This window comes from Filicampus tigris, chromosome 15 (genome assembly GCF_054856515.1).
Source record: "Filicampus tigris isolate MCC_2025a chromosome 15, RoL_Ftig_1.0, whole genome shotgun sequence".
Lineage (NCBI taxonomy): Eukaryota > Metazoa > Chordata > Actinopteri > Syngnathiformes > Syngnathidae > Filicampus > Filicampus tigris.
In genome coordinates, this window is record NC_141231.1 from 14605891 (window position 1) to 14619053 (window position 13163).

General features: G+C 43.4%; 1 protein-coding gene across 3 annotated transcripts; it reads right to left on the reverse strand.

The window, feature by feature from the left end:
- Positions 1 to 98: 98 nt before the first annotated feature.
- Positions 99 to 13163, reverse strand: hnrpkl (heterogeneous nuclear ribonucleoprotein K, like). 3 transcript variants are annotated; one of them, XM_086053834.1, is made up of 16 exons: positions 13051 to 13163; positions 10681 to 10753; positions 9177 to 9274; positions 9019 to 9075; positions 8089 to 8132; positions 5188 to 5260; positions 4468 to 4581; positions 4228 to 4356; positions 3307 to 3611; positions 2946 to 2987; positions 2826 to 2865; positions 1674 to 1689; positions 1542 to 1571; positions 1397 to 1464; positions 1151 to 1320; positions 99 to 969 (listed from the first exon to the last, which is right to left on the reverse strand). In XM_086053834.1, exons 2-16 carry the CDS (start codon positions 10739 to 10741, stop codon positions 939 to 941), a joined length of 1278 nt encoding a protein of 425 aa, XP_085909960.1. In that variant the 5' UTR covers positions 10742 to 10753; positions 13051 to 13163; the 3' UTR covers positions 99 to 938. The 3 variants fall into 3 exon arrangements, with proteins under 3 accessions (XP_085909960.1, XP_085909961.1, XP_085909962.1); XM_086053835.1 differs by having other exon boundaries at positions 13040 to 13123; XM_086053836.1 differs by lacking the exons at positions 10681 to 10753; positions 13051 to 13163 and adding an exon at positions 9486 to 9627.

Genomic DNA, 13163 nt, shown 5'->3' on the forward strand with positions numbered 1-13163 from the left:
CAGAATTATGCCAGTTAAGCCCCCACAACGCCCCCCCCCCAAAAAAAAAAAGTTGTTTTTTCTCTGATGCACTACGGTAGAAGTCAACAAACCAGTGATGACTGAAAAAAACCCCAAACCTTTATTTGGCAATTACCTGCGGGATATCAATCACAGATACATAGAAAGCGTGTCATTTCCCAACATTTTACAAATGGCTATAAACCACCAAGATGAAAAATGCAAGAATACAATGAACACTTAAAAACAACAAAAAAAAACCAAAATATCAAAGCCTTCATTTGGCGAGAGGAAAAAAAAAAATGGATGTAAATTATTATTATATACACAATTTTTGTACAGCGTCTCGTCGCTCTATGAAAAACGAAATGTAAAAATCTCTTGAAAAGTATCAAACATTCATCAAACTTCAAAGCAATCACGTGACATCTTTTTAGCGTTCTAGTAAGACGTGTACATTAAAATGTTAGCTAAGGACGTGGAAAATCGCAAGCCTCTGAAGAAAACATTCGCAGTTAACCGTTTTAGTTTTGAAGTTGTCAGGAGGTTGGTAACAAATAGCGATGCGAGCTAGCTTTGTCGATAATGCTAACTGCTGCTCATTCCCTTGGACAGAAAATGTGAGCGTGTGAAACTCACTTCACTTTTATAAAAAAAAAAAAAAAAAAAAAAAAAAAAAGCTGCATGCTCCACTGCAACGCAAACAACACTAAGGTAAAATATTATTGAATCACATCATGTCCTTGAAAATAATCAACACCGGCACAAAAATATGTTTTGGGGCAGCTTCTCTCTTTTTTTTTTTTTTCTTTTTTTTTTGACAATTTTCAAGAAGCTTCTACGGATACGGTAGAATTGATACATCCACATCAGAGGAATGTCGGCACTGGAGCAAAGAGTTACGCAAAGCGCATGGCTTTGCTCGTCTTGCTTCCGTCCTAGAAGAAACGACCGGAATACTGCTTCACGCTAGGGGGAGAGGAAACAGAAAAATTCAACTTGGATAGCCAATAAAAATCAACCTCATGTGAAGAATTTTGAGGAATGAGGCTGCAACATAACAACGTGTGGGGAAAAAGTGGAAGTGCTGTGAGTGCTTTCCGGGTGCATCTGCATGTGAACGCTAAAGGTAACGCTGGGAGTCACTCACCTGTTCTGCAGCAGGTACTGTGCATTCTGGATCTGGTCCTGCGTTCCAATGATGGTAATGATGCGGTCCTCCGAGCCCTCCAGCGGCTCGTCGATCTTGATGGACGCCCCGGACTCATGGCGGATCTGCTTGATCCTCTGGCCGCCCTTGCCAATGATGGAACCGGCGAGCTGGCAAAACGCACACACACACAACGTCACCACCCGTGTCTCATCCACGTCTTATTTCCTGCCTTGGAACGCTTACGTCTTTGGGGATGGTGACCTGCGTCGTGATGACGGGCCCTCCGATGTCGCCGTACGAGCCTCGGCCACCTGTCAGGCCAACCGCGAAGCGTCTTCGATTGCGAATGACGGGGGTTGAAAATGTTTTTTTTTTGTGCTCCACTCACCAGAATGAAAGTGATCCCAGGAATTGTTGTCTTGAAGACATCAGAATAGAAAACAAGACAAATAAAATGACAAATAAAATGTATTCAAATAGTTTGAACCTCTGCGAGACGAACCCAAATGATGAGACTCACCATAACCGCCTCCGCTCTGTATTTCAGCAACGAGAGAGAAGAAAAATCCGGTTTAGTGTCAGAGTAAAGACGGCATGCTCACCGTGGTAATTTATAAGGCTTATCATCTTAATATTCATTCCATATACAATTTCTGACAAGCAGGGGAGATTTAATAACTACGCCAAGTGAGGCTCTGGAAACGTTCCAGGTGGATGTGGGCACACACACACATTATTAATGTTTCACACATTGTTGACCTGAAATGTCACACCTGCGGTCCTTCTGGCACAACTTGAACTTTGGAACTAAGTGTCTCGCCGCATAAGCACGTCCCCGTTATTGTATAACTTTATACACACGGTATGTGGGTCAAGTCGAAACTTTTATGGCCTTGGAACCGTCCCTTGGTTGACGCCCTACTTGGCTGAAACCGGCCTTCGACTTGAAGTCCTGCGATCGAGTCAACAGCCGCACATCAATTGGTCTCGCAATATCGTGCATATCACGACTGTCCATCTTCAAAATCTCATCAGATTGGTTGTTACGGAGAAATGCGTTTAACTACATTTCCTCGCTTGACTGTGGGGAAAATGACGATAAATATAATTTGTTCAATTCTATTTTTTACTCACCCAAAAAAAAAAAAAAAAATAGTTTTTCCGATTCATCAATTTGATTATGCCTCCGCATTGATCATCACAATAGCATCTGTTCGATACTGTTCTAATGGAAGTGAATCGATGTTCTGAAATTGTTTTGGACCATTGAGCCGAATAACTTCCAAACCTCCCCTGCCTGACGTCATGTTCTCATAGTTGAGAGTGAGTCAACAGCGCATCAGACAGTCGCAGTCATTTGGCCTCTGTTTGACGGCATTAATCCACAAAATCCAATTACTAACAACCGCATCACCGATTAATTATTATAAATTTGAAGGGAGGCTGAAAAGGAATGACTCCGGACGGTCGTACCCTGCTTGCCGAGAGGCAACCAAGGAGACGACCGTTGCCGGGCAACCACGAGCCTCTGAAGGAAAGGAAAAAAAAAAAAAAAAAAAAAAACACGTTCGTGGCGGCCGTGTCAGCGTTCGTGGCGGCCGTGCTTGTGCTACGCTCGGACGAGGAATTCCGATCGCCGTCGGAAAAGAACTGGGCAGACGGCGGCACCCACCATGCTGTCGTAGCGGTCCCCTCCGCGGCTTCTTCTGTCACTGCACACGTGAAGAGGATTAGCATTCACGTGGTTGATTCAGGCTGAGGGAAAGGCGCAAGAGGACATTTTTGCTCTCACCTTGGTCTGTCGTCATGATAACTGCCGTGGGAGAATCTGTCGCTGTAAACAAGAAGCATCATTAGGGAAAAAAAAGAAATTGCGTCATAAAAATGCATTGTATATACATTTCTTTTAAAAGTAAAAGTAATCAAATCGATTGAATAAAATCTAAATATGAATACAACTAAATATTCGAAATGAAATCAAAAGAATATTTTGTGACTAAGGTGAAATCTAAAGATTAAATAAAATAAAAAATAAATAGCATATTGTTCATAAAATCCAAAGAATAAAGTAGACGTGCAAAAAAAACATACATCTAATTAAAATAATAAATGAAAATCTCCATATTGCTCTAAACGGAGGACACTGCCCTCACCTTCCTCGCGGCGGCGGCGGCGGGAGCGGCAGGTTGCGTGCTCGGCTGCCCACGCGTCCCCGGCTCAACGGCGGCGGCGGCGGGCCGCGGCGGGGGCTCAGGTCGTCGTAATCCCGGCGCGAGGCGGGCGGCGGGCGGCTGCTGCGTGCGGGGGGCAGGCGCTCGAAGCCGCCTCGCACGCGGATGGGGAAGCCGCCGCCGGGCCGCCGGCCGCGCTCCTCGAACATGACGGTGAAGCCGCCGTAGTCGTACGTTTCGTCGTAGAAGTTGGGGTCGTAAGGCTGGGCGCGGCCTTTGATCGGCGCCTGCAAACATACCGACGAGCGTGTCATTTTAGAGGGTTAAAAATAGTCAAGGACATTGAGCGATTGACGCGCCTATTGAGTTGTCGAGGGATTTAATTTACAATGCGGACGACAGCATAGCAATTCACTAAAGTGTAATTCAACGCAAACATTTTTTTTTTTTGAGAATATGTTCTATGCAAGCCCACTAGTTGAAACAGGGCATTCTGATAAATATTGCATTTTTGGAATAAGTGTTAATCCACTCATTTTTAGCCATCTCTGGGGGCGGCCATTTTGTCTTCTGTCGACTGACAATGACATCACGACTGCTCACAACGACCAATCACGGCTCGGATTCAGAAAACAGGTCAGCCGTGATTGGTCGTTGTGAGCGGTCGCGATGTCATTTTCAGTCGACGGAAGACAAAATGGCCGCCCCCAGGCACGGCTAAAAACGAGTGCATTTTGCTGCTTAACGCAAAAATTAAACCGAATGCTGCGTTTCAACTAGTTCTTGAAAAAAATTGACCTCCGCTTTAAGACATTATCCTATTATTTTTGTCCATCATTAGCCGTTTTGCCTTCCATTTGTATGCCATGAAGATGTCTGGGGAAGTGTATATACTCGACTCACCTCAGCTACCAGCTCTAGGATGACTTTGATGCATTCGACGACTCGCTCCGGCTTCCCGCCCACAGAGACAACTCTGTCCGTAGAATGTGGACAACAGTCCTGGAACAGCTTAATGGTTGTTAGGGTATTCTGGCGGGAGAGGGATCAACATCATAAAAGTGTTACTACAGCAAGCAGGATGGCAATGGCTCATTTCTGAGCAGAAATTGACACGCTGTCTCTTCAAGACTCTCGCCCTACCTCTCGCAGCTCCTTGATCTTGCTGCCTTTCACGCCGATGATGCCGCCGGCCAAGCTCTGATGGATCAACAGGCGGAGCTCGCAGTCAAAGTCGATGCCGCTGTAATGCTGGTACTTGTTACATAAACAACAATTGGGTGGGGACTAGTTAGTTGCCTTGCATTGCAGATGACCACAATGTATCCCGCCGGGCTTCATCTGAAATTTGTATTCTTGTACGCAAGGAGCTAGTTTTATCGATTTCAAGTACAAAAATACATTATAGTAGGGGTACAACGATTATCAACGCTGATATTCTGCATTTTGATAAATATCGGCATCAGCCTTTTTTTTTTTTTTTTTTTTTTTTGATGGCCGATAACAAATCAATTTAAAACTGTGTTGAAACCAAAACAAAGTTATGTGAATATTTTCCTTTTTACTGAAAATGAATATCGGTTTCAAATATCGGTTATCGGCCTCCTTAACTACTAATAATCGGTATCGGCAGAGCTGGGCATCGTCCCTCCGTCCCCGCTCGACGATGCCTAGCTCTGGGTACTGGTCCTGAAAAATCGGTCTATCTATACATTATAGACAAAGGATATAAAGAGAGAGAGAGAGAGAGAGAGAGAGAGAGCGAGAGAGAGAATGATAACATGAATTTCATTGATGGCAAACGTCCTGCACGCGGACGATCGGCCAATCTTTTTTGTACACATCACTTTAGGGCGTTTTTACCTCCTCTAAAGTGGGTATGATCTTCAGCAGAATGTCTCCGATGGTGTCAATGTTGGCGTTCACGCTCAAGATCCTGTCGAGAAAGCCGAAACGAAAGCGAGGCGTTACAGAGAGAAGACGCAAAAATGAAATCACCGAGTGCAGAGAACAAGTCGTCAAGGAAACCCATAAAGTATGAAAGGCTTGGACGAGGAGGCATCAAACTTGGAAAAAGAGGAAACGAAGACTAACATGCACTTAGATACGATTATCTTGGAAGGACGGATGCCTTTCGAATGGCTACAATTAACAAGAGGTCAAAGAAGTGTCGGGGGGGCTGGGACAGTTTATATAAAATGACTGAATACAAAGTGGGGAAACTTAACCGAAGCAAGACCTCACTACACGATGCCAGCACAACGTCTCACTGGAAGGGGGAGGAGGGGGGAGCGGGTGGGCGGGGGGGGGGGAGGGGTTTATTGACCAGTGATTCTCAACTGGTCATATTTTAGCCAAATAACTCTGTTAGTTAAGAATTTCAATATACTGATAAATACCAAATGATTTTATTTTTCTTGCTTGATAGGGAAGTCAAGTAAAAAAAAAAAACTTTACAATATGTTCAATGCAGCCCCACTCGTCTGAAGACGGTGTTTACGTGGGCCCTGGGCGACTGAAAAAAATCAATAAAAAAATCTGCATTCAAGCATTATTGGGTACATGGTAAAATGAGACCAGTTGAGAAGTCCTGTCACAGACGACGCGGGCAAGGCGGTGGTGGGGGGGGAGGGGGGGGGGGCGATGCGAGTGGTTACCCACTGCAAGGTGGCACAGGACAGGAAGTAGGAGTGCAAGAAAAGGTGAGGTGTATGGAAGGTTTGGGGCCATGTTTAGCAGGGGGAAGGTTAAACCTGTTATCAACATTGTCTAACAGAGGCGGAATGCCACCAGCCACGAGTTTACAGTTTAAAACACGAGATCCAGTGCCCGGGCGAATGCATTTGGCGCCACCACACTGCCATTGTCGCGTCATCTTAACAGGGTGAGCCGCAATGGCTGTGTGAAAGCGTCCATTTACTGACCTGAAAGCAGCGTGTTATTTCGAGTATTTAAATCGAGTGAGTCTAGGGGGTCCTCGGTTTACGACGTACGATGCTATGTACGGAACACAATTCGGTGGCTAGCTTGAATGCGTGGCCACGCAGCTACAGCTTCAACGTTTAATCAAATAACTCGGATAATTTTGGGGGGGGGGGGGGGGGGGGGAGACCGACGCTCGTTTCTCCTCGGTTTGCGACCATACCGACATACGTTTTTTAAGTTAAATGAACTTGTGACTTTACTACTGCATTAGTGGAGGTGAGTGTAGACTACAGCCAGTGGTGTTGCTGTACTTAGCGTTTTCTGCTATGTGTACTTTGCCGGTACATTCTACTCCTTACTTTGTCAACAATGACGGCAGATTTGAAGAAGCAAATTATTCCCAAACCACAGCCTTATTTAGGTGCCTTGCATCAACTTATAACCACAAGCTTCTGCCATAAACAAATTCTCAGTCTAATGGTGAAAAAAAAAAAAAAAACAATTAGGTAAGGTGTATTTTTGTCAACTGTTATTGTTAGCTCATTAGCTTGTTCATAAGGTTAGCAACATTGTGGGAACATGTTTTAAATGTTTTTTTCCCCATTGTACCAAGGTATCAAATCAGGTATTAGGTAAAATAAAGTAATTTGACCTTTGTACATTAGTACTTTTCAGAGTCTGTACAGTTGTATTTTAAGGTAAAAGGACAATGTGTAGAATTCTGTGCCATCTAGTGGTCAACTAATAGAATGCAACGCAAGATGGACGCGCGTGCATTTTGAAGCACACGAACTACGGTGCCTCCGAGAGACCACACGTCGCAAGCCTACCAACAGTTTCTTCAGCAGAGATGTAAGAAAAATATCATCACAAGCGAATTCTAGTATTCCCTCAAGTCATGAAGTAACTGCGTAGTATTTGTTACACATGCAGTAGTCATGATGCTCAGGAACTACGTTCGCCAAGTTTGTCTCCTTTGGGTATCCGTAGCACAAAGATGGCAGCGAAACACGGCGGCCTCCTGTAGGTATTAGAGATTACTTCACCGACGATTATTGAAAAACAATTACGTTGATGTGATAGACCATATTTTTTTTGCATATTGTTGAAATGAATAGTGGGTTTTTAAAATGAATGGCCATTGAAAAATCAAAACTTTCGACACATTGCCCCTTAAGAGTTGAATCGGAAGTCCTACTTTCACCAGAATCTTAATTTTTTTTTTTTTTTTTGAATAAAATTGTATCACTTCAGTGCGGACTGTGAGTACATTTGTCACTTCACTATGGCAATCTCCAACTTACGTATAAATTCTTGTTATACTGCTCCATCTGGAAGGTGATACTGCGCTGACAGTTTGGGTTAGTGCAATTGCGATGTGACATTTTCATCCTGTTTCTTTATGAGTCGAAACATGTTAATAGCAGGCGGAGCTGGGTGGTTGCAAAGCGACAATGGATGGATGAGCAAATAGGGGGGATGCCATGGGCGGCAATGCGAGGAAATGGAGGGATGAAGGAGGGGAGAGAGCGCTTTTGAATGGGTAGGGCTTGAGTAAAAAGATGTCCGCCTGCCTTGCGCACCTTCAATCGGACAGTATCACCAAATGTCATGGTTAAAGTGGCAAAGACGTTTAGGAATGGACAGAAACATCAAGAGGACATGTGGAAGGGTTGGGGAAGGTGGGTAGAGGGGATTTGGCGGTTGGGGAAGGTGGGGGGGGGGAGGGGGGGTCACTGTCATCATTTGTATGAAATATAAACGTAACAGCGAAAAACAGAAGGCAGCTTATTCATGACGTTGTCATCAGGCAGTGAGGCAATAATTGGTGGGACATACCGCTCTGGGCCACTGCTGTCTGGGACTGATACACTGGCATTGTACTGCATGGAGGTGGAGGTGGTGGTTGGAGAGCATTGGGCGGGCGGGCGGGCGGGGGGGATTCAATCACGTGTTAGGGGCACGGGTTATGGGCAAGGTCGACCAGGGGGTGGCAGGTGGGCGGGCGGGCGGGCGGGCGTTCGGGGGTTGGATTGGGCCAACGCAGGAGGGGCATGTCGGTCCAGTACATGGGCAAAGGGTAGAAGGTGGCCAAAACATTCACAAAAAAAAAAAGAAAATAAAATAAAACAATTTTTAAAAAAAAAGAAAGGACAAGGGGGGAAAAGAGGGGGAGAAGGAATACATTTTTAATTGAATGCACGCTCAACTTTTATCTTTTAGGCAAAATGTGAGAGAAACAGGAAGTGTGGCTTGGTCAAAACAAACGGTCAGAGACCACCGCTGGATTTTCGCATGTGTCATATTAGATGAGTTGACATTTACACAAAATATAAGGGAGATATGAGTTTTGGCCGACGTTAAAACCTCAAGCAGTATTAAGTGTAGGGATGGGCATTTTTTTTCAACAAAGTAATATAACAAGAAAAAAGAACATTACAAGAATGAAGTCCTTTTTTGACACAATCTACTTCAGTTATGTGAATAATGTTTTAAAAATGAGATTAATGGATCGTGAAGAATTCTGTGTGGAATTCAAAATGGAGGACATTGCGCTAAACTAAATGTTCCGAACATTCAGGTCTCGCCATCTTACTGAAAATTATATTTCAAATAGTTATTTTGCCCATCCCTACATTCAAACGGACAAAACGCATTTTGAATAAAAGCAAAAATAAGACTGAGGAAATACACCAAGGTGTTACAATTACGACTCGCTGTTGGGATACTTTAAAAAGCAACTATAGAACATTTCATGTGTTTACTCACGTCGGTGCGCAGAGCTTTTATGTTCTTGCCGCCCTTTCCGATAACTGCGCCGGCGTTCTGTTAAGCAGCAAGGGGGGGGCAGGGCGAGGGGGGGGAATCATTCTCAGAAAACAGGAAGAAAAATCAAGACAAACAAAAGTGACAGGTGGCCTCCTCACTTTGCTCTGGAGCAGCACGCGAAGCTCTAGCATCTCGTCGGCGTTGCGCGAGCGCTTGAAGGCGTGCTCCTCGTCCATGTCCTCTGCCGGACGCTTACCTGGCGGGGAAGACCAACGGGGACATGACATAATTAATAATAATGTCTTTGACTGGTCAATAGTTTCGTCTTAATTCATGGCTACAACTTGACAGCTACAAATGAGTCATATTTCACATATTAAGGAAAACTGATTTCTTTTCTCATAACAGCACCTTAATTGCTCAACATTTTTTTTTTTCCACTTCACTCAAACAAAAAGAAAACGAACCAAGTGAAGGTACAATCCAATATCACAGTATCTCTGTTGTCCCTTCCAGTACACGGTAAGTGCTCGTTGGGCTAAAATACATAACGTGAGCAGCGCTGGGTTTTCACTATGTATCAGTTGGCAGCCAAGCACAGACTGGAAACCACTCAGATGCAGCGCGTTCCCGTCCGGAATGAAAAAAAAATGTGCTTGGGAGCCACAGAACAGCAGTATTCCTCCACCATCTGCTACAAAGCTGCAGCCAAGAATGATCTATTTTCTTTTACCTCAAGTGAGCTAGTTCAGCTACATGCTTTGAAGCTGTCAGGATGACTACAAATACTGTCGATTTAATGATCCCTTGCTGATTCACAAACTCCCCTATTTGTAGATTTGCCTATAGGACATAAAACTATTCTTTAAAGATCCCATGCCGTGAAAATCCAACTTTTTCCACTGTCTTATGCAGAACAGGTCAAAATGGCTACTCAAGTAACTGAGTTAGCGAGCAAAATGGCTGACAGCTGCATAGCTGCCAACCTCAGAGAGGTTTAAGAATGAATGATTTGAATTTATTTTTGGTACTAGTAGTATGATTTATTTCAGACAACAAACATTGGATGCTAACGTATGAACTAACGTCAGAAGCTAACATTGGTCATCTTTAGCACTAACGTTCGAAGGAATATTGAATGCTAACCCAAGAAAAACATAGGAAGCTAACTTCTGAAGCTAAAGCTACCGGTAACATGGGAGACAACTTTGGAAGCTAATGTTGAAGCGAACTTTGCAAGCTAGCATTGGAGCTAACGTCTGTTAACGTTGGTCTTTCTTTACGCTAATCTGAGCCGTACCATTGAAAGCAATGTTAGAAGAAGAAGCAAACATAGAAAGATAACGTTAGAAGAAACAAGGGAATTTTGAAAATCAAATGATCCGTAGAAGCCATTTATTTTTAAGAGTAGTGTCAGATGAGTTTGAAATATTTAAGTGTTTTGTCATCATAGTTTTGGGTATTTAAAGTGTAAACTATTAATACAGTCAAGTATTTGGGTGGGGCATCTAGTATTCGCATAGCTTTGCTATTCAGAGTCTTGGTCACTCACCTCTGAATATTAAGTGTTCACTATATAGATTCATACTTGCCTGTGAAGCTATCTGGAGAACTAAACATACTGTATTTATAGCGCATATTAAAAAAAACACCTCGGCTTACCATTGGTATCTGTAGTGCCAAATGTGAGATCTTCGTCCTGCTGTTCAATTTGCACCTCCATTGTATTTTGTACCTGCAGCGCGGGACAAAAAGTGAATGTTACAAAGTATAAAGCGTAAAAGTTGTTGCCAGCCGGATGTGGGCTTTGCACTGCATCCAAAGGTACCCTTGATTTACATGTTTTTCAAATTACGAGCTGTCACTTGGTCAATGTTATGCTTTGTGTTGCCTTTAGGGAAGTTAAGTAAATAAAAAATAATGGACTACATGCGTTGGAGTGGGTGACATTACCGGTAAAATCTCATAGGGCAGTGCACCTTCCTGTCATGTCGAGCGCCATTGTTTTGAAGCAGTTTTACTTCAGAGAATTTCTATAAAGTGTCAACGTTTTGGGGTATTTTTCAGGACTCTTTTTTTGTGTGTGGTTGCACGTATTCATGAAGAAGAGGTGAGAGGACAGTACGCGTTCACCGTACAGTACCCAGATACTGTAAATACATTCTACACGGTGTTACTGCATTTTGATGAGCAGCGCCTACTGATGTAATAATGCAGCCGTCAACCACACAATGGCGCTGTTTGTTTAACCATAACTCCCACAGCCTTAAGTTCTCAAGCTTTTGATGTGTTATTGTTACTCTGTGTGCATAGATTAACGATGTTCCTGGCCTTTCAACTTTATCTGTGTCTGTATAAATATTATTCTCATGCTGCCATTTTGTTGTATTAAGAAATATACAAATATTTGAGTCCTTCCACTTTTCAGCAGCAGCATTGATTTTTGAGAAGTCACCATGGTCAATAAGAAAAATGTTTTACAGTAGGGGAAGCATTACATCTGTGTCAAAACATTGACAAGGCTGAGCCTTTGGATGATTGAGACAGCGGGCCGGTGCAAGAGCAGCCTCCCTCCAGTGAAGAGGAGCAACCGCAACACCCGCACCCGTTTGCCTCAGATGGGGAATAATGGGACTCGATGAACTGGTGGTCCCAAGGGAGGAGCTAAAGTATATCATTTACATTCAAATGTGCTCAGAACACACTTTTAATAAATAAAATACCTTTAATAGTGACTCAAACAGCGAGTAATAATCATTTTAGGCGATGACGTCTTTGCCAAAGCTCAAGCTGTCAAAATGGGACGGTCTAAAACCCTTCATGTCAAAAAGCCTAACACGGCTGTCAGGTTCACACCAATTATTCTATCAATGGCTTAATATTAGAAAACTACGACCAATTGCCAACAAAATTCACACGCACATCTCCACTTATACCCACTTTACTCTCTGAAATGATCAAAGCAACGGCCACAGTATTTTGATGCTGATCGGTCGTAGTTTGCTCACATTAAGCCACATTAATTTTTTTTATTTTTTATTTTTCAAAACACATCAAACATTTTATTTAGACTGTCCAATCAAAGAAAAATGACGACTCCAGGAGATCTAAGTAGTATTATAATTCGGGTGGTCCTAGTGTTAAACAAAGGAGTGGACTTGGGGCTAGAGGTACATCACATGAAGAGCGTGCTCTGCTAGTGTTTACCTTGCACCGGAAGCTTCGGTGCCTTACGACATCGAACGCGGAAGTGCTGCGTGCATATAGTCCATAGAGCAATTAACCTACCATCATGCTCCCGCATGTAGGCAAGGAGAGCCACACTTACCTTTCACTTAGACGTCAACAACTATATCTATCTATCTATCTATCTATATATATATATATATATATATATATATATATTTAAGTGGTTTTATTTATACCAAGGCGCCGGCCAACCAGAGTCCAGCCCGTGTCAAGCACTAAGTCACGCCTCTTTAATTAAAGACAGACGTCCAAGATGTGAATACTACAATGCGTACAGTAATTACACATTATAAAGGCAGTTTATCTATTAACATTATTTTTATTATGCATTTAAACAATTCGGTGTCGTTGTTTTTTTATACTTAATTAAACGCGAACAAAAAGTGTTGCTCCCGAAATAAACGCTCACTTGTGGAATCAAAACAAGCGCAACCCTGAATAATGCATCCAAGGTAGAAATAAACGACGCGCACAGTTCTCAGTTGATGACGTTTATGAAGGGGTTTGCAACATTACAGAGGCTCAGAGTTGCCATTGATGTGCGTCAGGGCGAGTGGTAGTATGCTTGTCTGTCGTAGCGGCTAAGTTGACGTGCCTTTGCCATGCTAATTGCTAAGCTAAGTGCTCGCGAGGCGTGTCCGTCTCGACGAGACGGCGTATACGTTGCGAACGGACAGCGAGCTACAACGTGCACATTTATGTTATTCCTATACGCTTGTAAATGTCTGCAAGCAATATTATGCACCCCGAAATTATTAAAAGACGCCAATACTTGCGACTAACCGCCGTCTGCCACGCTATTCTGTTGCCCTGGAACGAATGCAAGATGTTACAGCATGGAGACTAGATGACACAGTGGTTTGCTTGTGGCGTATACACACGGCAGCGCCGACAGG

Bases quoted from the DNA above. Each gene is read 5' to 3' on its own strand.
- hnrpkl (XM_086053834.1), bottom strand. From the start codon at position 10,741: ATGGAGGTGCAAATTGAACAGCAGGACGAAGATCTCACATTTGGCACT. The intron at 9,275-10,680 runs GTAAGCCGAGGT...CTTCCCCGCCAG, and splicing joins TGGCACTACAGATACCAATG to GTAAGCGTCCGGCAGAGGAC. The intron at 3,612-4,227 runs GTGAGTCGAGTA...GTATGTTTGCAG, and splicing joins TCCTAGAGCTGGTAGCTGAG to GCGCCGATCAAAGGCCGCGC.